Here is a 20,000-nt window from a genome sequence, read left to right on the forward strand (position 1 = left end):
TTGCTGGAATTGGGTATGTCTAGTTTAATGAAGAGAAGGACGAGGGGGGACATGATAGCAGTGTTCCAATATCTCAGGGGCTGCCACAAAGAAGAGAGAGTCAAGCTATTCTTCAGAGCATCTAAAGGCAGGACAAGAAGCAACAGATGGAAACTAATCAAAGAGAGAAGCATCCTAGAACTAAGGAGAAATTTTCTGACAGTTAGAACAATTAATCAGTGGAACAATCTGCCTCCAGAAACTGTGAATGCTCCAACATTGGAAGTTTTTAAGAAGAGACTGGACAGCCATTTGTCTGAAATGGTATAGGGTTTCCTGCCTGAGCAGGGGGTTTGACTAGATGACCTCCAAGGTACCTTCCAACATTATTGTTGTTGTGGTTGTTGTTATTGTTTTAAAGGGTGTTCTCCATCCCTCTGTGGTTGGAGCACTTTTCCATTCTGGACAGCATGGCTAATGGTGAGGAATAACAGAAGCCGAAGGCCACAAATAGCTGGAGGGAGATCAGATTCACTGCACTGGCTTCTGGCAGCAATTCTTCCAAAGGGATGCTGCCTTCAGTCCAGATTCCTACCAAATTAACCTGGAACTCAGTGCAGTATACCACAATTTCTCTATGCATTTTCTAGCATTTTATTAGTTCATTCCAATTTTAATCCCAATCCAGTATGCCTTCAAAGGGTGTAATACTTCCAACCCCAAAAGATTAAGCTGCTGTACAATATAGGTAGAGGAATAGGGAGAAGAAATTGAGAGGGGGGGGGGTTAGGTAGCTTTGTACACCTTGTGTGCTCAGCAAAATGATTTGTTTTTGTGGCATGCAACAGAAGCTGCACAAAGGCCTGATGACCTATTTCAGCCACTTACTGCTCTTTTCTTAAAACCGTATTTCTCAAAGTCTCCCTCTGCTGGCCAAAGCATAACCTTGTTCTAGTTAAGGATTAACCTATATTTGTCATTTGTAAAGCCTGTTGGACGACTTCTTTACAAGTACACCATCCCGTCACACAATACAAAGAACTATTAAAATACTGCTTTATATAGCCCAACATTCTCTCTTTCAACAATGATTGGCAAATTTTATATTTTACCTATTCTGAAAATTGTGCAACAGCAGCCCAAAAAAGCTAATACAATCCTTGGTTGTGTAAACAGGCATAGAATCAAAATCACATGAAGTATTAGTATCGCTTTATAAAGAGTTGGTAAGACCACACCTGGAATACGGCATCCAGTTTTGGTCACCACATTACAAAAAAGATGTTGAAACTTTGGAAAAAGGCCAGAGAAGAGCAACTAAGATAATTAAGGGCCTGGAGACAAAAACATACGAAGAACGGTTGCAGGAATTGGGTGTGGCCAGTTTACAGAAAAGAACTAGGGATGGCAAAGATAGCAGTATTCAGTATTTGAGGGTCTGCCACAAAGAGAAGGGAGTCAAGCTATTCTCCAAAGCGCCTGAAGGCAGGACAAGAAGCAATGGATGGAAACTAATCAAGGAGAGAAGCATCCTGGAATTAAGGAGAAACTTCCTAAGAGTGAGGAAAATTAAGCAGTGGAACAGTTTGCCTTCAGAATTTGTGGATACTTCATCATTGGAGGTTTTTAAGAAAAACTGGACAGCCATCTGTGTGAAATGGTCTAGGTCTCTTCCGGAGGTTGAACTAGAAGCTCCCTTCCATATCTATTCTGATTGAATGAAATCTTATAATCAAAAGTAAACTGATGCAGAATATGGAAGTTCTCCTTAATTATGTTGTCATCAGTGACTCTATTTCATCCTTCAGAATTTAGGAAAGCGCAAGTACTGTCCTAATCTAGAAGAAGAAATGCACACACACACACACACCAGCAACAGATAATTTTATTGAAGGGGATGAGTGGGAGACAGATCCATTCATAAAAAGAATGCATGTGTGTAGAATAAGATAGTTTACCATGCTCTTGATTTTACAATAATCCAGAAAATCATGTCTGTCTAAATCAGATGCAAGTACCGGTAAATAAGATTTCCACTAACTCTGAATTAATCAGGATTAGTCTCCTGCAATTGCTTGAGAGGAAAGGGGGTGCCGATTCCCTGTTTTAAGGACTTGGATGCTCACTGAGGACCATTCTGAGGTCCACTGCCCATTTCTCATCTGTTTCCCCTGAGCAGAAGAAAATGGCTGTTGAGAGTGGAGGGAGAAGAGCTGTGAGGAAGGGTTACAGCCAAGACAATGGTCAGATAAAGGAAATCTGAGCCCAAAGCAGAAATGTAATTTGAGAATGCATTTCTTATTTTCAGGGAAACACGGTACCTGTATGTGATCACACATGACATCACTGTTACTTTTACCAGATGCTATGCCAATAGCCTATTTCTTTCACTAAAGAGACAACAGAAACCCTTAGAATTAGGTTTTAAACATTTAACATGCCAAATGTACTATTAAATTCAGATACAAATGTCACCAGGAGTGTAAAGAAATAATTAAATAGTATCCATATGCGGGTCTTTAACTTTGCTGTTAAAACAGTAAAGAAATAATCCACAACATTTCATTAAAAACAATTTCCCTCAAGGATTTACTTCATCCTTTTATCAAGTATGTAAATGCTTATTTGAAACATTTATATAGCCACCCATCTTATATGGAAAATAATTATCACAGGGAACTTACTGAAACTGCCTGGATTTATATAGAAAATAAAATCAGGCTGATTTTTAAAAGTATGGTATTTAAGATTAGCTATATGGTACCTGAATAGTATGAGTTAGTATCAGTTCTTCAGGGTAAATCAGATTAGGAAACAAACACCTTAAGAATCTGTGGAGTTTTTTCTTATTAAGGGAACAATAACAGAATCTTGAAAGCCTGTCAGAGATTCTGTCTTCCCCCTAGTATACCAAAGAGAATCAAGGCAGAGCAATCTTGAGCTTCTTTTTCAAGCCTTCCTTTCTTTCAGGGGTAAGCTGGTGTTTACCTAACAAATTCCTTTTACAAGACCATCTCATAAGAGCATTAGCAGTGCTTTGCTGGAACAGACTCCTGGGCCATGTAGTGCAGCAGTTTGTTCTCACAGAAGCCAGCTTACTGCACAAGGAAGCCCACCTTCTTCTCCCAGTAGATGGCCCTCAGAGGCAGCCATCCTGCCATCAAGGCTAATAGCCATTGATCCCCATGACTTCTGTGAATCGGTCTAACCTTTTTTGAAGCCAGCCAGGTTGGTTGCCAGCCCCAGATCCCGTGGCAGCAAATTCCAAAGTTTAATTATGTGCTGTGTAACCACATCAATCCTTTTGTGTCTCCTGATTCTTTCATACACCTCCACAATTCAGATTTTCAACTTTGGCAATAACCCACAGCAATGATTAAATGCTGACTTAAATCTAAATCACAGAACCAATTCTGGACACACCCTTACTTTCTGTGTAGCCATCTCCGAAAGGATTTCCAGCCAAAAAGAGGAACAGTGGAGACAAATCCAGGGCTCTTTTTCTCATAGAACACCCACAACGGACTTCCGGCACCATTTTTGGATGGAACCTTGTAGGGTAGGCAAGACGGGTTGTATGACATGTGTTAGTTCCGGCACCTTTTTTTTTTTTTTTTAGAAAAAAAGCACTGGACAAATCCACCACAGGAACTGAACAAAGACAGGCCCTTAACTTTCTTCTGTTGTATCTACCCCAGCTATACAGTAGTGGCCAAAATTGTGGAAATCTTTTGGGAAAAGTGTATTTTTGAGGTTTGATAGCTAATAACACCACTTTTTTTTGGAGTAGTACCATAAAATTATACATCAATGGAAAGATAATTTAATCAAGAATGTAATGCAACATAGTTTGTTCAATTATGTGTATTGCATTCTATGAAAGGGTATAGCCAAATAACCAAAAAAAGGAAGCACAACTTGTTTAGGTTGATATCAGGTAGCTTTCCTTCATCTGATTGTAGCCAATGAGCATCAGTGTTTAGAGAGCCAATCAGGTGTCATCTTGTTTTGGCAATGAGCCAATCAGATCACAGTAGGATTCAGTTATTGATGTCATGTATTAAAGCTGAGAGGAGGACATTTCTCAGTGTGTTATGTGATCCCTATCAAGCTGGTTGGGGTTTTTTGTGTTCTTTCATTTAGTGAGCTTGTAAAACGTAATAAAATGAAAGTAATGGTACAAAGAGTTGACTGGTTGCCCAGAAAGCAATGTAAAATAGTATTATTAAGTGAACAAGGCTATAGTTATAAAGAAATTAGAAGAAAAATTGGTGGAAACTTAACCAAAGGTGGCATTTCTACTGTACACTTTTCCCAAAAGGTTTCCACAATTTTGGCCACTACTGTATATCTATACTTTGTAAATCCAGATGTGTCCATCCAAATATGTTGATCATACAGGGCAGGACATTTGTGAGCTGTAGTTCCCAAGGACATCAGGGACACTTCTGCAGATACACATCCTCCACATCTCAGCTAAGTTTTAGATCAGTGGGGAAAGAGATTTGTATGCTATTCTGCCATGCCTTTAATTTCTGGTCCCAAATTCTTTTCATATCTGAGTCACAGAATATGGACTGGAGACTTAAATGTAAGAAGAATGATTGCATGAATTGGGTATGTCTAGTCTAATGAAAAGAAAGACTAGGGGCGACACGACAGCAGTGTTTCAATATTTGAGGGGCTGCCACAAAGAAGAGGGGAGTCAAGCTATTCTCCAAAGCACCTGAAGGCAGGACAAGAAACAATGGGTGGAAACTAAACAAGGAGAGAAGCAACCTGGAACTAAGGGGAAATTTCCTGACAGTGAGAACAATCAATCAGCTTGCCTTCAAAAGTTGTGGGTGCTTCATCACTGGAGATTTTTAAGAAGAGATTGGACAGCCATTTGTCTGAAATGGTACAGGGTCTCCTGCTTAAGCAGGGGGTTGGACTAGAACAGGGGAGTCAAACTCAATTTCATTGAGGTCCGCATCAGCATTGCAGTTGCCCTTGGAGGGCCAGGTGGGTGTGGCCAGGGTGGGCACAGCCTACTAGGTGGGCGTGGATGGAGTGGGTGTGGCCTATTGGGTGGGCATGGCCAGCTCTACATCGCCTGTGGGGACCTGGGCAGGAGTGGGACAGATCTGAGAGTCTCTGGCAGAAGGGGGTGGGACCGGGGCAAGCACCAAGGCATGGTCCATTTCTTCATTCCTCACAAAGGGTGACACCTCCCCAGCATGCACCCAGGGGGCGGGGCTGACACAGCAGGGGCTGGTTCCTCACTGTTTCTAGATGGCCTTGTGGAGCTAAGACTGAAATGCATTTCAGCATAGATGGCCACCACAAAATTGTACATTGGCTCCCGGCTGGCCTGGGCCAGGGCCAAGGCAGCGGGGGCCGTTCCCTCACTGTTTCCAGGATGGCTTTGCGGGCCACATGAAACCACTTCACGGGCCGCATCCGGCCCCCGGGCCTTGTGTTTGACATGTCTGGACTAGAAGATCTCCAAGATCCCTTACAACTCTGTTATTATACGTTCTATGAAAAGAATTGGTGGACACGACTGCTCCGAATCATATTCCAGATTTCCTGCACTTCTTCTATACACAATAAGAGGGCACTCAAACCACACGGCAAGACATCACAGGGGGTTATTACCATTGTACTGCATTGCCTTGTTTTTATCTGCTAGAGAGGTGGGGCACACTATTTTTACCTAACCCACTTTTTTTGAGGGAGAGAGAAAATGCAATGTTCTTTCAGTTGCATAGCAACCGCCTCTTCTTGAAGTCAAAGGAAGGGAAAAAATATTAAATGGATGAAATTAATTTTGTCTGCCATGTGCTCTTAATTCCTATAGTCACCGCTTATTAAATTTTGCTTCAGCAACAATAACCACCTGCACCTACCTATTAAGCAATGACTCCAGGGAAGCATTTTTAATCCCTACTTCCCTCAAAACCTAGAATTTCCGGTTAATGGTTCTAGATTGTACTTCCTTCCTAGAGGAACTAAGAAAACCACAGGGTTTTTAAAAAATATCTAGCTAAAATAAGTTGGGGTGGTGACCATGCCTGTTTTTCTCCATAGCACATTGACTCATGAGTGACTCTTCGATATTCAGTTCTTGGAAAGATGAGTAAACAACACGTGCACTAGGAAACTAGAGTAGTGGCCAAAATTGTGGAAACCTTTTGGGAAAAGTGTACAGTAGAAATGCCACCTTTGGTTAAGTTTCCACCAATTTTTCTTCTAATTTCTTTATAACTGTAGCCTTGTTCACTTAATAATACTATTTTACATCGCTTTCTGGGCAACCAGTCAACTCTTTGCACCATTACTATCATTTTATTACGTTTTACAAGCTCACTAAATGAAAGAACACCAAAAAACCCAACCAACTTGATAGCAATCACATAACACACTGACAAATGTCCTCCTCTCAGCTTCAATACATGACATTAATAACTGAATCCTGCTGTGATCTGATTGGCTCATTGCCAAAACAAGATGACACCTGATTGGCTCTCTAAACATTCATGCTCATTGGCTACAATCAGATGAAGGAAAGCTACCTGATATCAACCTAAACAAGTTGTGCTTCCTTTTTCTGGTTATTTGGCTATAACCTTTCATAGAATACAGTACAGATAATTGAACATGTTACATTACATTCTTGATTAAATTATCTTTCTATTGATGTATAATTTTATGGTACTACTCCCAAAAAAAAGTCGTATTATTAGCTAGCAAACCTCAAAAATACACTTTTTCCAAAAGGTTTCCACAATCTTGGCCACTACTGTAAACAGTAGAAATTCAGCTAGAGTCGATATTTAGAAACGGTCAATTAATGGAAATATTTCAGTAGTATTTATGAATATTATTTTATATCTTTCCTCCCCCCTCAAAAATTTAGAAATCATAGCCAATGCAACAAATTTTCATTCTTCTGCCAGAAATCAGGAATGGGATCAAGCACCAATAAGCTGCAAACAAAGCGCATAGGGATCTGGAACCCCTTGACCAGTTATTACACCTCAGGTTATTGTGAGGAGGATTACATAGAGAAAATTTTTCATATCATACCAGTTGCCCTAAGACAAGGATGGGCAACCTTGGCTCTTTTATGACTCGTGGACTTCAACTCCCAGAATTCCTGAGCCAGCATGGCTCAGCTTGGAAACCTCTCCCTTTCCTCTCAGCATGGCTGGCTCAGGAATTCTGGGAGTTTAAGTCCACGAGTCATAAAAGAGCCAAGGTTGCCTATCCCTGCCCTAAGATATTTGAAGAAATGGCTGGAGAAAAATACAGAGAAATAAATAAGTACTTCCTCTAGATACCAGTTTGAAATTTTAAGCATCATGGTCCTCTTGATTGAGAAATGGAGAGTTTTGTGGCACTTTAAAGACTAACAAATGGCTATAAACCCTCCTTCAAGGGAGCTTAACTCCTGGTGATTGTTCTGTACAGCACAATAACATCTTCAGGAATGATTTAAAACATCATCTTCATTCTCCAAACTTTCTTTACCACTTATTTTATTACCTGGTTTAGTGGAAGAATGTCCTGGCAAGTGATTTTGGTTTCAGTAACTTCCACTTTAGAACGGTTGCTGGAATTGGGTATGTCTAGTTTAACGAAGAGAAGGACGAGGGGTGACATGATAGCAGTGTTCCAGTATCTCAGGGGCTGCCACAAAGAAGAGGGAGTCAAGCTATTCTCTAAGGCGCCTGAAGGCAGGACGAGAAGCAACGGATGGAAACTGATCAAGGAGAGAAGCAACTTAGAACTAAGGAGAAACTTCCTGACAGTTAGAACAATTAACCAATGGAACAACCTGCCTCCAGAAGCGGTGAATGCTCCAACACTGGAAGTTTTTAAGAAGAGGCTGGACAGCCATTTGTCTGAAATGGTGTAGGGTTCCTGCCTTAGCAGGGGGTTGGACTAGATGTCCTCCAAGGTCTCTTCCAACTTTATTATTATTATTATTATTATTATTATTATTATTATTATTATTTCCAACTTGTCATGCAAATTCACTTCCTGGACATTACAGAGGACATTTGTATGCTTCTTGCATGCTTTCAGCCAGAACACGTGGCAAAATCCATTGTTTACTGCAAGGCCCTTAATCATAACCACTCAGATGAAGGGATCTAAGTCAGAACTTTCTCAAACTACAATACTGTGGGAGGAAAAACACCAGATAAAGAAGAACAGATTGATACCTAAGAATAGTTCACTTTTGGAGAGGACTAGAAGAACATTGCTGCATTGTTTATTGTTAGCTACAGTTCCTCTAAGGCAGGGTATCAAACTGCCAGCCTGCAGGCCAGTTGCATCATACGGAGGTGGCACTCACCCCAGCTCTGGCAATGCTAAAAAAGTCATGATATGTCCGGACACGTCACATGATGTGACAAGTTTGACACCCCTGCTCTAAGGAAACAATGTTTTATAGCTCATTCTGTAAAGTAACAGTTCATTTTCACAAGTCTTGATTTATTTATTAGATTTTTTTTAATTGCACCTTTATCACTTTATAAGTAATTATAAGTAAAAAAAAAAGGAGGTGAACATACCTAATTCTTCTTCCTCCTATTTTTCCCCACAACAACAACCTTGTAAATTGGGTTGGGCTGAGAGAGAGTCAACCAGCCAGTTTTCGTGCCTAAAACAGGATTAGAACTCACAGTTCTGGTGATTGGCCCAATGTCATTTAATTGGCTTTTAGGCCTAAAGTGGAATTAGTACTCACAGCCTCCTGGTTTCTAAGATGGAACCTTAACCATTACACGAAACTGGCTCCCTTAATGATATTACAAAGAGCCAATCAGATTAAAAGGTTAATCAAAGTGTTTTAACGGGGCCGACACAGGAGCCAACTCAACAGCAGACCCATATGTGCCCCTATATTTGTTTTGACAACACTACTGTCTTGCAAGTCCTAATAATGTCACCTAAGGGCTTTGTTGTTGCTAATTCACTAAGTCATGTCTGACTCTTCATGATCCTACGGACCACAAAACACCAGGCCCACCTGTCCTCCACTGTCTTCAGGAGTTTGCCCAATTTTACTTTAATTGCATCAATGACACTATCCAACCATCTCATCCTCCTCCATCCCTTTCTCCTTTTGCCTTCAATCCTTTCCAACATCATGGTCTCTTCCAATAGTCATCTCCTTTCTCATTAGGTGGCAGAAACCTTCAGCTCCAGTATCTGTCCTTCCAAAGAACAGTCAGGGGGGAATTTCCTTAGGATTGACTGATTTGATCTCCTTGTAGTCCAAGGGACTCTCAAGAATCTTCTTCAGGACCACAATTCAAAAGCATCAATTCTTGGGTGCTCAGCCTTCCTTATGGTCCAGTTCTCACAGTCATACATTACTACTGGGAAAACCATAGCTTTGAACATACGGACTTTTGTCAGCAAGATGATGTCTCTGCTTTTTAATATGCTGTCTAGGTCAGGGGTAGGCAACATTGGCTCTTTTATGACTCGTGGACTTCAACTCCCAGAATTCCTGAGCCAGTCATGCTGAGGGGAAAGGGAGATGTTTCCAAGCTGAGCCATGCTGGCTCAGGAATTCTGGGAGTTGAAGTCCATGAGTCATATAAGAGCCAAGGTTGCCTACCCTTGGCCTAGGTTTACCTAAGGGCTTACTAGCCCCTTTTCCAAAACAATCTTCCATCAGAAATGCCCCACTGCCTTCCAGAAACATTGGGTGACAAGTCAATGCATAATAGTGACAATGCAATAATAAATGGGCACAGATCTAATATGAGAATTAAGTATGTTTCCCTCACAAAAAAAACAAACAAACCAGTGGAGCCCCCCTCCCCCGCTCCTTCCCCAGTTTGTTCTGTCTCTGATCTCATGGCAACCATCTACTATGCTCACTGACTCTGCAGTGTTCAGCCACCATTTTTTAAAACAGGAGGACCTGGCAACATTTTTGTGGTTCCAACGAACTAAGGTTTTGATCAGATGATGTGTGTTGATCATGTCACCAATGCAAAACTTTCTGTCTCACACCTAAACCCCATTTTTGTGCACAACTATTAAAGGTAATGTGTCTTTTCAGTCAAACTTCTGGAAACACAGCTGCCCAAAGTCTCTGTAAACGAGATGGGCAGCCAATAAATAAAATAAAATAATATAATATAATAAAATAATAAAATAAAATAAAATAAAATAATAAAATAAAATAAAATAAAATAATAAAAATAAAATAATAAAATAAAATAAAATAAAAATAAAATAATAAATAAATATCATTGAATTTTTGTGGCAATGATAAGTGATTTGCCACGGCCTCTATTTTTTTTCAACTTCACAATCCATCCTACTCTAACCAGCTTCAGTCCTGCTTCATTTTTGAGATCAGTCAATGCCACCTGGGTCATGCCATAACTTTCAGCTTATTATTACTGCCTTCACCTCTTATATTTCATATGTCTCTGATCTCCACTTTAATTATCTCCCTTCCTTCTTTATATGTACCAGGAAAAGCACACACATATTGTAATAAGCATCTTAGTCTTAAGATACCAGAAGCTTCTGTTGTTTTCCTGCAACATAGAAATTTAAGCCAGCCTATTTTAATCTGGGTGTGGATTCTGGAGGTTTATTCTCAACAGGAGATCTTTGGCAGAAAATAACATTTTGTAGTTCCCTCTAACATAACTCCCTCGGCAGCAATTCTCGTGACCCATTAGAACTACATTTCAAAAAACTGTCATCAAATGACCATTCAAAAATCTGAAGTACGGTCCTGTCACCGTACCCATAGCTGAGAAGATCTCACTTGCCTCTCCCAGGATCTGGCAGTCTTTTGCAGCTGTCCTGCCCAGCTGTGAAAACATCTGGATGATAAATGACTCTGGCAAGTCCCCCTCCCTTCACTCACTTGTAAACCAAGGATCCCATAGGTCAGGATCAATCAGGAAACTTTGGAGTCAGGGTGTTAATTAGGCAATTAGGAGGATTCAAGGGGTGGGCGCAGAAAGAGATTCAGTTACCACTCTTAATGAAGTCTGAGATGGAGTTGGGAAGCTGGACTTAAGTGGGAGAAGATCTGGCTGGGCAGCTGTGGTTCTGAAGGAGGAGCAGGCAGAGACTGGGGAGGGCAGCTGAGCCTAGAAACAACTTCCCAAAAGAGGGCAGAGGGCTGACATGACAGGGGAGGCAGAAGGAGAAAACAGACCTTGGGAAGTAGAGGGATCCTGACAGAAATAGCTGGATGGTGTGTAAAGATGGGACATCCCAAGGCTGAGCCTACGTCTGCTACTTCTTTCCTGCAGCTCCCCTGCTACCAGCCCCAAACCCCTCCCCTCCTGAGGTGTGAATGTGCCATTTGGGGTCTCACTTCAAAGAGCCTTGGCGGAATCATAAATACAAGCCCCCAACCAGGGGCGCTTCAGGGAAAGAGAGGATTTGGAGGGGGACACATCCCAGACTTGCTTCAGGAAACCAAGCCAAGGAGATCTGGCTCCCAGCTCCTTCCTTTCTGCCTCTGAGCCCTCCCTTCCTTCTCTCCCCAAATCACATCCAATTTTGCTCCCCAAACCAACTTTCCAGCCTCTAGGCCTTCTCCTCTACCCCCACCCTCAAGGCAGGAGCTCTGGCTTCCAGCCTCACCTGTTCCCATCCACAGGACCCCCACTCCCTTCCCAGCAAAGCCAGTCCTGCCCTCCAGGCTTCTGCCCATCCCTCATGTATCACCCATCAGAGATGTTTCCCCAATATGGGAGCTCCTATGCTCTGCGACCACCACCCCCTCCTGGAGCTGCCTATCCCCAGAGTCAGGCACCCCAATATGAAGCCTTCAGATACTCAGGTGAGAAATTGGGAGATGATGTGGCAAAGTGGTGGGGGAAGGAAAAACTGGGTCATGGTAAAGCCGTGAATGGAAGGGAGTCAAAAATGCTGATGAGGATTGTGGGCTCAAGAACATCTTCATTTAGCCATTACGCTCCATGGTGGCCTGATCCAGAGCCAGGCACCATTATTCAGTCTATTTACCTCACAGGGTTGTTGTGTGAAAGGGAGCGGGGTAGAAGAAAAAAGCATCTGTGCCTTCCTGGGAGTGGCTCTTGAGATGGATATGGTTGGACCGTGACAGACATTTAAGGAAGAAGATGGCAATTAAGCATCTCTGAGGACTCAGAGGAGGTTAAAGAAATAAAAATCTGGCACGGAGAAACTTTCTTCTTGTATAAGAAACTAAAATAAAACCAGCAATGTTTTGGGGAAGAGAAGGTTGTAGCCAGGATGTTTAAGATAAGAGGGTTAGGCAAGCTGATTCCAGGATGTAACTATATTAGAGTGGAATAGTGGACCAAAAATGTTTATGTTGTAAAGCTTGCCCAGAGTCGTTGGGTATGAAATGGGTGGCTAATAAATTTCATGAATAAATAAAATGAATCCAGAATGTGTGAGCTGGAATCAGACAATGAGGATTAGAAGGTGAGGCTATTATATCTGTGGGAAAAGTGGGACCTACATTATTAAAAAAAAAAAAAGGAAGGGAAGTCCACTAGGCACCCCGAGGATGAAAATGGTCCTCAGATGAAGGGGAAGCAGCTTCTGATTTAGACAGGCCAGTGGGGGGTCAGGGCTGGGGAGAGCAGAAAGGGAGCTGAGAGATGGAGAATTCCCATAAATTGTTGGCTCTTGCCCACCCCCCCCATCAGCTGGATATTTAGCACCCAAGACCAACTGGTCAGGGAAGAGGTGGAGGGGGGGAGAGAGAAGAAAACAGGCGGAAACCAGCAGGAGAGTGACAAATTCCTTGATGATGCCCCTCAGTAATGACTGCAGCCCCCTCCTTCCCATTAACTCCACATGGCTCAGCAGCCAATGCCCTCTTAACCCTCCTCTCAGCTTTCTTTTCTCCTCTTTTTTGTCACCAGAGCTGGAAGCTGCTCCCAAATTGGAAGGCTTCTTCCCAGGTTTGGACCCTCCTGGGTGCCTCCTGCCCCCAACCCCTGGCCTCCCTTATGGATCATCTCAGGCACTCCCATCAGCCCCCCCAACAACTTCACAGCTACCCCCTGGAGTACGGATGAGCCTGGAGAACAGCGAGCTCTGGAAGCGGTTCAGCGGCATTGGCACCGAGATGATCATCACCAAAGCAGGCAGGTGAGCTGCTGGTCCATCATCTCTCTCTCTCCTTGCAGAGGCAGGGATCAATCTTGGATCATGTAAATCAGAGATTCAGATGACTTTTCTTCTGTCCTAAAATTAAAACATCTCCCCAATAGACTGACCCCATAATCTCATCCTTCCCTACTCTGAAGTAAGCCCTATGAAGTCCAGTGATTCTTGTTTGTATATAAATGTACAGAGGGTTATGATTGCAACCAAAATTATTTTTAACATACTAGCTTTGCATATGTTCAATGGGCATTTTTTTTTCTGTCTCACTGGAGCTGGCAGGGAGGAAGACCATAATGCAAAAAGAGTAGGAAAATTGTTTATAGAATTTACTAGTTTAGGGATTTATGGCCATGACACATACTGATGAATTATAGTTTAAATAGCTTGCAAATGGGATTTGACAAGTTCACTAAGGATAAGCAATCTAAAGCTGCCCTCTCTGTTACTGAACAGAGAGCTAGACTTAGATGCCTGAATTCTTCTTCTTCTTCTTGTGCCATATCCGTTATCGGACATTGGCGATTATGTTGGCGATCCTGTTTTTATCAGCAGCCGCACGAAAAAGTGCTGCTGAGTTTTGTCCAAACCAGTCCCTTAGATTTTGAAGCCACAATGTTCTTCTTCTGCCTGGACCTCGTTTGCCTTCAATCTTTCCCTGGAGGATTAAATGGAATATGCTGTATTTTTCTTGGTGTCGCATTACATGTCCGAAATATTCTAATTTTCGTTTTTTAATTGTTTTGATGATTTCCCTTGGCTTTCCCAGGTGGCTTATTACCTCCTCATTTCTGATCTTGTCAACCCAGCTTATACGTAACAGCTGCCTATAAATCCACATTTCAAATGCTTCTAATCTCTTCAGGTGGCCTTCTGTCAGAGACCAACTCTCTACTCCATAGAGCAGGATAGAAAAAATATAGCATCTGACAAGCCTGATTTTCAGTCTTAGGCTTATGTCGTGACTGCAGAAGACCTTTTTCATTTTGAAGAATGCTGTTCGAGTTTTTTCTATCCTTGTCTTTACTTCAACGGTCATGTCCCAGCTTTCATGTAAATTGGAACCGAGGTGTGTGATCCTTTCAACTTTTTCTCCACTTCTAATATTTTAAATGAAGCCTCATGTTCAAAGGCAGTATACCTTTTGTAAGTTCAGTTTAGGATGCTGATGGAAAATAATTTACTTGATTAGACTGCTAATTTGATTTAGGAAGGCTCTCAAGACATTAAGAGAAACAAATCTTTTCTCTGTTCCTAATTAATTAACTGACCAAAGAGAGAAGCAAGCTGGAATTTAGGAGAAACGTCCTAACAATTAACCAGTGGAATAGTTTGGTTCCAGAAATTGTGGGTACTCCATCACTGGAGATTTTTAAGAAGAGACTAGACCAGTGATGGCGAACCTTTCAGAGACCGAGTGCCCAAAAACTGGCCTCGCCCCTGCTCCACCCCTACCCCTGCTCCACCCCTACCCCACCCCCCACCCTGCCTGCCTGCAGGGCCACTCACCGCCTCCAGGACCCGCCGCAGATTGCCCAGCAGCACCATGGCGGCCACGCCCTCTGCCCGCGACCCACAGTATCAACTGTGCGGGATGGGGCGCGAGTCTTGTCTATGCTGCCTGGCTGCCATGTCCTTGGCTGCACTGCTCCGTGTGGGCCATGCTCGGGGGCGACTCTCCTCCAGGGGGCTGCTAGTGAGGAGGGGGTCATGGGGGAGGCGAGGCTGGGGCAACAGCATGTGTGCCCACAGAGAGGGCTCCGAGTGCCGCCTCTGGCACACATGCCATAGGTTCGCCACCACTGGACTAGACAGTCACTTGTCTGAAATGGTATAGGTCAGTGATGGCGAACCTTTTAGAGACTGAGTGTCCAAACTGCAACCCAAAACCCAGTTATGTATCGTCAAGTGCCGGGTGGGTGCGGCCCATTGGGTGGGTGTGGCCCATTGGGTGGGTGGGACCAATTGAGTGGGCATGGCTGCGGTGGTAAAGGCAGACTGGGTGGGACTAAAAAGTTCAATTAATCAATTCCAACTTTGCAAGATCTTTTTTTTCCCATGAGAAGTTGAAATTGACTGATAGAACCTTTTTTTTTTTTTGCACACGGCAGCGGAGGCCTAAAGCGAAAACGTTTTATAAAACCCAGCTGAAGGCCTAGGACTGAGGCGACGGCACGCGTGCCCACAGAGAGGGCTCTGAGTGCTGCCTCTGGCACCCCTGCCATAGGTTCGCCACTACTGGTATAGGTTCTCCTGCTCAAGCAGGGGGCAGGACTAGAAGACCTCCAAGATCCCTTCCAGCTCTATTCTATTCTATTCTATTCTATTCTATTCTAATTTTTGCTGGGTTATTATAATAAAAGCAATATTTTGAGAAATAGGTGTACCTTCTGGGTACCAGAGAATAAAGGGTTAACTGAAATGAATACCATGAAAATCCCCTTTTGTCTTTAATTCCTAGTGTAAAAAATGTTTCCTAACATTGGGTCTCCAGCTGTTGGACCATTTTAAGTCACTGCAGATCAAAGATGAGCTGATCTGGTGACAAACAACGTTGGGAATTTATAGTAATTGTATGAAACCTATATAGATGGGTGAAGGGAGAAAAGAACTAGAAAGACTGCATCTCAGAAAACTGGGAAAGAATAGTTACTGCTCTAGGAATTAAGTGAGAGTGTTTTCTATGTTTCCAGCTTTCAAAGGAATAATCAAAAGCCATTTGTCATGCACAAGATCCTAACATTCTTCCACTACAGTTAGTCCCCAGCTTAAACCATTCATTTAGCAATTCTTCAAAGTTATAATTGCACTGAAAAATGTTTATTTCAACCGGTCCTCGCACTTCCTTTCACAGCATCCCCATGGTCACAAGATCAAAATCCAGGCACTTGGCAACCATCGTATATTTCCAATCCTTGCAGCATCCCAGTGTCAATGCCATTTGCAGCCTTCTCAGCTGGCTTCCCATAAACAACATCAGTGGGGGAAACTGGATTTGCTTAATGACAGTGTGATTCACTTAACAACTGCTTAACAACTTGGCAAAAAAGGTCATAAAATTGGCTGCACCTCACTTAACAACTGCTTTGCTTAGCAACCAAATTTATGATACCAGTTTGTTTGTAAATCAAGGACTCCTTGCTTGTACTTCAAGCAAGGCAGAATTGACCTTTCAAGGGCTGTCTGTCTGTCTTAATAAATGGAGCCAAATAATATGATTTGGACCCTGTTCGCTTGTCCTGGGCTATTAGCTTTCTAGAACTCAGCTATAGCGGGGGGGGGGGGCGGTGTGATTAGAATTGGCTACCACCAACTTTGAGATGAATCCTATTTTCCTCTTCTGTGTCACAGCCCCATTCCTCCACAATTTGAATTTTTCTAATCCATGTTTTAATCACTTTTCAGGCGGATGTTTCCACAGCTAAAAGTTGCAGTCACTGGCTTGGATTCTGAAGCTAAATACCTACTGCTGGTGGATGTCGTCCCTGTAGGAGGCTCCCGCTACAAATGGCATGGCAAAAAGTGGGAAGCCAGTGGCAAGGCAGAATTACCACCTCCAGACCGGGTTTACATCCATCCTGACTCACCTGCATCAGGTGCCCACTGGATGCGCCAACCTGTATCCTTCCATCGGCTCAAGCTCACCAATAATACCCTGGATCCTCATGGACATGTATGACTGGGGCCTGAGATTGGAGGAAAGACAAATGGGGAAGAGGGGATATACATCCAGGAGACGATAATTGATAGAGTACACTTATAGCCCAAATAAAATGATTTAGAAGAGGGGACACATGTGGGAGGGACTTTTAGACTACTAACTATGAGGGGTTATAGTTAAGCTCCAGGATTTTGTGAATCCAATGACAAAAACGAAGCAAAACCTTTCCCAAAGGAGCACTACATTTTGAAATTCAAAGTAAATAAATTCTATAGCAACCATGCAGTATTTAAACTTTGGTTTTGTTGGTATGTGTTGAATTATTATAAAAAAAATGTTCATGGATGTAAGGCATGAAACAACTTAGCTCACTGAGATCCCTCTACAAAAATGACTTGGGCTTTTTTTTTCTTTCTTTTTGGCAGGTTGTCAAACCTAGATTCTTATTCTTCCTTTTAATTACAAAATGAAGTCATATTTAAGGTTAATGAATCATGCAATTAGAATCACATTTTGTGCTTTGCCCAGAATGACAATAGGCATAGACAGTTCAGTTTTGCAGAGAAGTAAAATGGAGTTGGAAAATGGAAGAACATAAGATGGTCAGGTAAAATAAAGCTCATTGTTGATTCTTCTCTTCTTAGTTGATCGTTCATTCCATGCATCGTTACCAGCCCCGAGTACATGTGGTGGGAGCTGGAGGGCGCCGCGGAGCAGGGGGTGGCTGTGCTTCCTTCACCTTTCCTGAGACGCAGTTTCTGACTGTCACAGCTTACCAGAACCCACAGGTGAGAGAGCAAGAGCAGGGTTTTTAAAAAGTGTTTTTTTATATACTGTAGACCAGGGGCCTTCAAACTTGGCCCTGTTATGACTTGTGGACTTCAACTCCCAGAATTCCTCAGCCAGGGTGCCAGGCTGAGGAATTCTGGGAGTTGAAGTCCACAAGTCATAAAAGGGCCATGTTTGAAGACCCCTGCTGTAGACTCATTCTCATTTGTAGAGCCCATAATATCCCCAAACTGCTTGTCCCTCATTGTCTCCTTCTTTAGATAGATAGACAGATAGACAGACAGGCAGACAGACAGACAGACAGATAGGTAGGTAGGTAGATAGGTAGGTAGGTAGATAGGTAGATAGACAGAGAGAGAGAGAGAGAGAGAGAGAGAGAGCAACTTGTTACTCTATGGTAGCTAAAAAAAACCTTACCCTCCTTAATAAAATGTATTAATATCACACAGGGGGTGGACTAGAAGACCTCCAAAGTACCTTCCAACCCTATTATTCTATGTTTTAGAGTTAGCTGTCTAGAATCTCTAGGAATGTTTTCAGCCAGAAAAATGCCTAGGCAAATATACCAATGGACTTTCAGAAGATATAGTAATTGGGAGAAATCTGTTTCTTTTCAAAAATCCATTTTGCCCCTCTGTATGTTTTTCCCCCCTTATCCCACTATTGCCCGTTCTTCATTTAACTTCACCTGTTTCCTCATGTTTAGAGATGTCCCTCCACCCCTCATCCTCACAGTCCTGTAGCCTTTGTTATTTATATTTCCTATATATTGACTTTCTAGGATTCCTTGATACTCTCTTTCTGCATATTTTCCTATTCTTTTATTCTTTGACACCCTCATCCAAATCTTTTCAGAACTAACCCTTATCTGACAGTCTTATAGTCTTAAATGTGCCCTTTTCTTGCCCTCAAAATTTGTTTTTCTATCTAACCATTTCAGTTCACAACACTTTGACTCCTTCTATTATTCATAAGAATGTATTTTTCAGCATAAACATGTCTCCAGCAAAGTTTAATCTCCTCCCCCATAGCTTTTAACAGCCTGTCATTTCAATACTTTTCACCAGTGTTTCTCACTGTCACCAACTTTAAGATGTATGGACTTCAACTTCCCTAGCATGGTTGGATAGGGAATTCTGGGAGTTGAAGTCCATTTTCAAGTTGCTGAGTTAAGAAACACTGCATTACACCATCATAGTTTTTCATGTTATGAAGACTTTATAAGTCTTATTTTGTTCATTTTAGCTGGTCTAGGGGGACTAACTGAACTGGGAACATAGTCTTAATAATACTTCTAATGGAATCTAATAGAAATTTCTCCACTGGTGTCACCCACAGATATTGAGCCAGTGTTTCCCAGGCTGGCTGAGGAATTCTGGGAGTTGATGTCCACATATCTTAAGGTTGCCAATTGGGAAACCGTGTGTTGAACTATAATTCCAGCAATTCTCAGCCAATGCCCATTATGGCTTGGGATCATGGGTACTGTAATCCATTGTAGAAAGGTTTTAATAGAAAAATAAATCTGCAAGAGTTGCTGAAAATTGGTTGCTGGGAGGGGCAGAAGTAATTATCTCCCCTTAATATGCAAACCCACTTCAGAAATATAACTGAATATACATAACTGAAGAATTCATTTGCTTTGTTGGCTGCAGCTATCCAGAGTCATAAAAATTAGACTTTTATCTTATTTATTTGTACCCTGCCTATATGGTTTCGGGTGGAAGCTAACCAAAGAGAGAAGCAACCTAGAACTAAGGAGAAACTTCCTGACAGTTAGAACAATTAACCAGTGGAACAATCTGCCTCCAGAAGCGGTGAATGCGCCAACACTGGAAGTTTTTAAGAAAAAACTGGACAGCCATTTGTCCGAAATGGTATAGGGTTTCCTGCCTGAGCAAGGGGTTGGACTAGACGACCTCCAAGGTCCCTTCCAACTTTATCATCATTATTATTAAGCTGGCGAACTTATCCAACACACCTTCCTCCTCTTATTTTCCACATAACAGCAACCCCTGAGGTAGGTTGGGCTGAGAGAGAGGACTGGCCCAAAGTCCCCAGGCTGGCTTTCATGCCTAAGGCAAGACTAGAACTCAGTATTTCCTGGTAATTGGCTCAAAGTCACCCAGCCAGCTTTCATGCCTAATGCTGGACTAGAACTCACAGTTTCCTGGTTTCTAGGCCAGCTCCTTAAGCACTACATCAAAGTGGCTCTAGATCTCTTTCTAAGAAATCTTCCCCAGACCACTAATTGGTACTTAAATCTACTGTGGGCAAAACCCATTGTCAACTTTATAGTTTGTACAGGTGCTGTTCTTAAACATACATTATTCTCTCTTGTCCCTCTCATTTTCAGCTTAGCTAGGATATCTCCCAAATCACATTTTTGCCATCTTCTCTTGCATTGTGCTATTCCTGGCCTCCA

The 20,000-nt window shown here is 42.4% G+C and overlaps 1 protein-coding gene across 1 annotated transcript in view; it reads left to right on the top strand.

Moving 5' to 3' along the window:
- Positions 1–11,682: 11,682 nt before the first annotated feature.
- Positions 11,683–20,000, top strand: part of LOC107282682 (T-box transcription factor TBX6-like) — a 14,247-nt gene continuing 5,929 nt past the window's right edge. The window contains exons 1-4 of the mRNA XM_029283062.1: positions 11,683–11,806; positions 12,882–13,110; positions 16,531–16,798; positions 17,431–17,574. Of these exons, the coding sequence (XP_029138895.1) occupies positions 11,683–11,806; positions 12,882–13,110; positions 16,531–16,798; positions 17,431–17,574 (765 nt within the window). The remainder of the gene's footprint in view (positions 11,807–12,881; positions 13,111–16,530; positions 16,799–17,430; positions 17,575–20,000) is intronic.

This window comes from Protobothrops mucrosquamatus, unplaced genomic scaffold (genome assembly GCF_001527695.2).
Source record: "Protobothrops mucrosquamatus isolate PMUCROS unplaced genomic scaffold, P.Mucros_1.0 scaffold11, whole genome shotgun sequence".
Classification (NCBI taxonomy): domain Eukaryota; kingdom Metazoa; phylum Chordata; class Lepidosauria; order Squamata; family Viperidae; genus Protobothrops; species Protobothrops mucrosquamatus.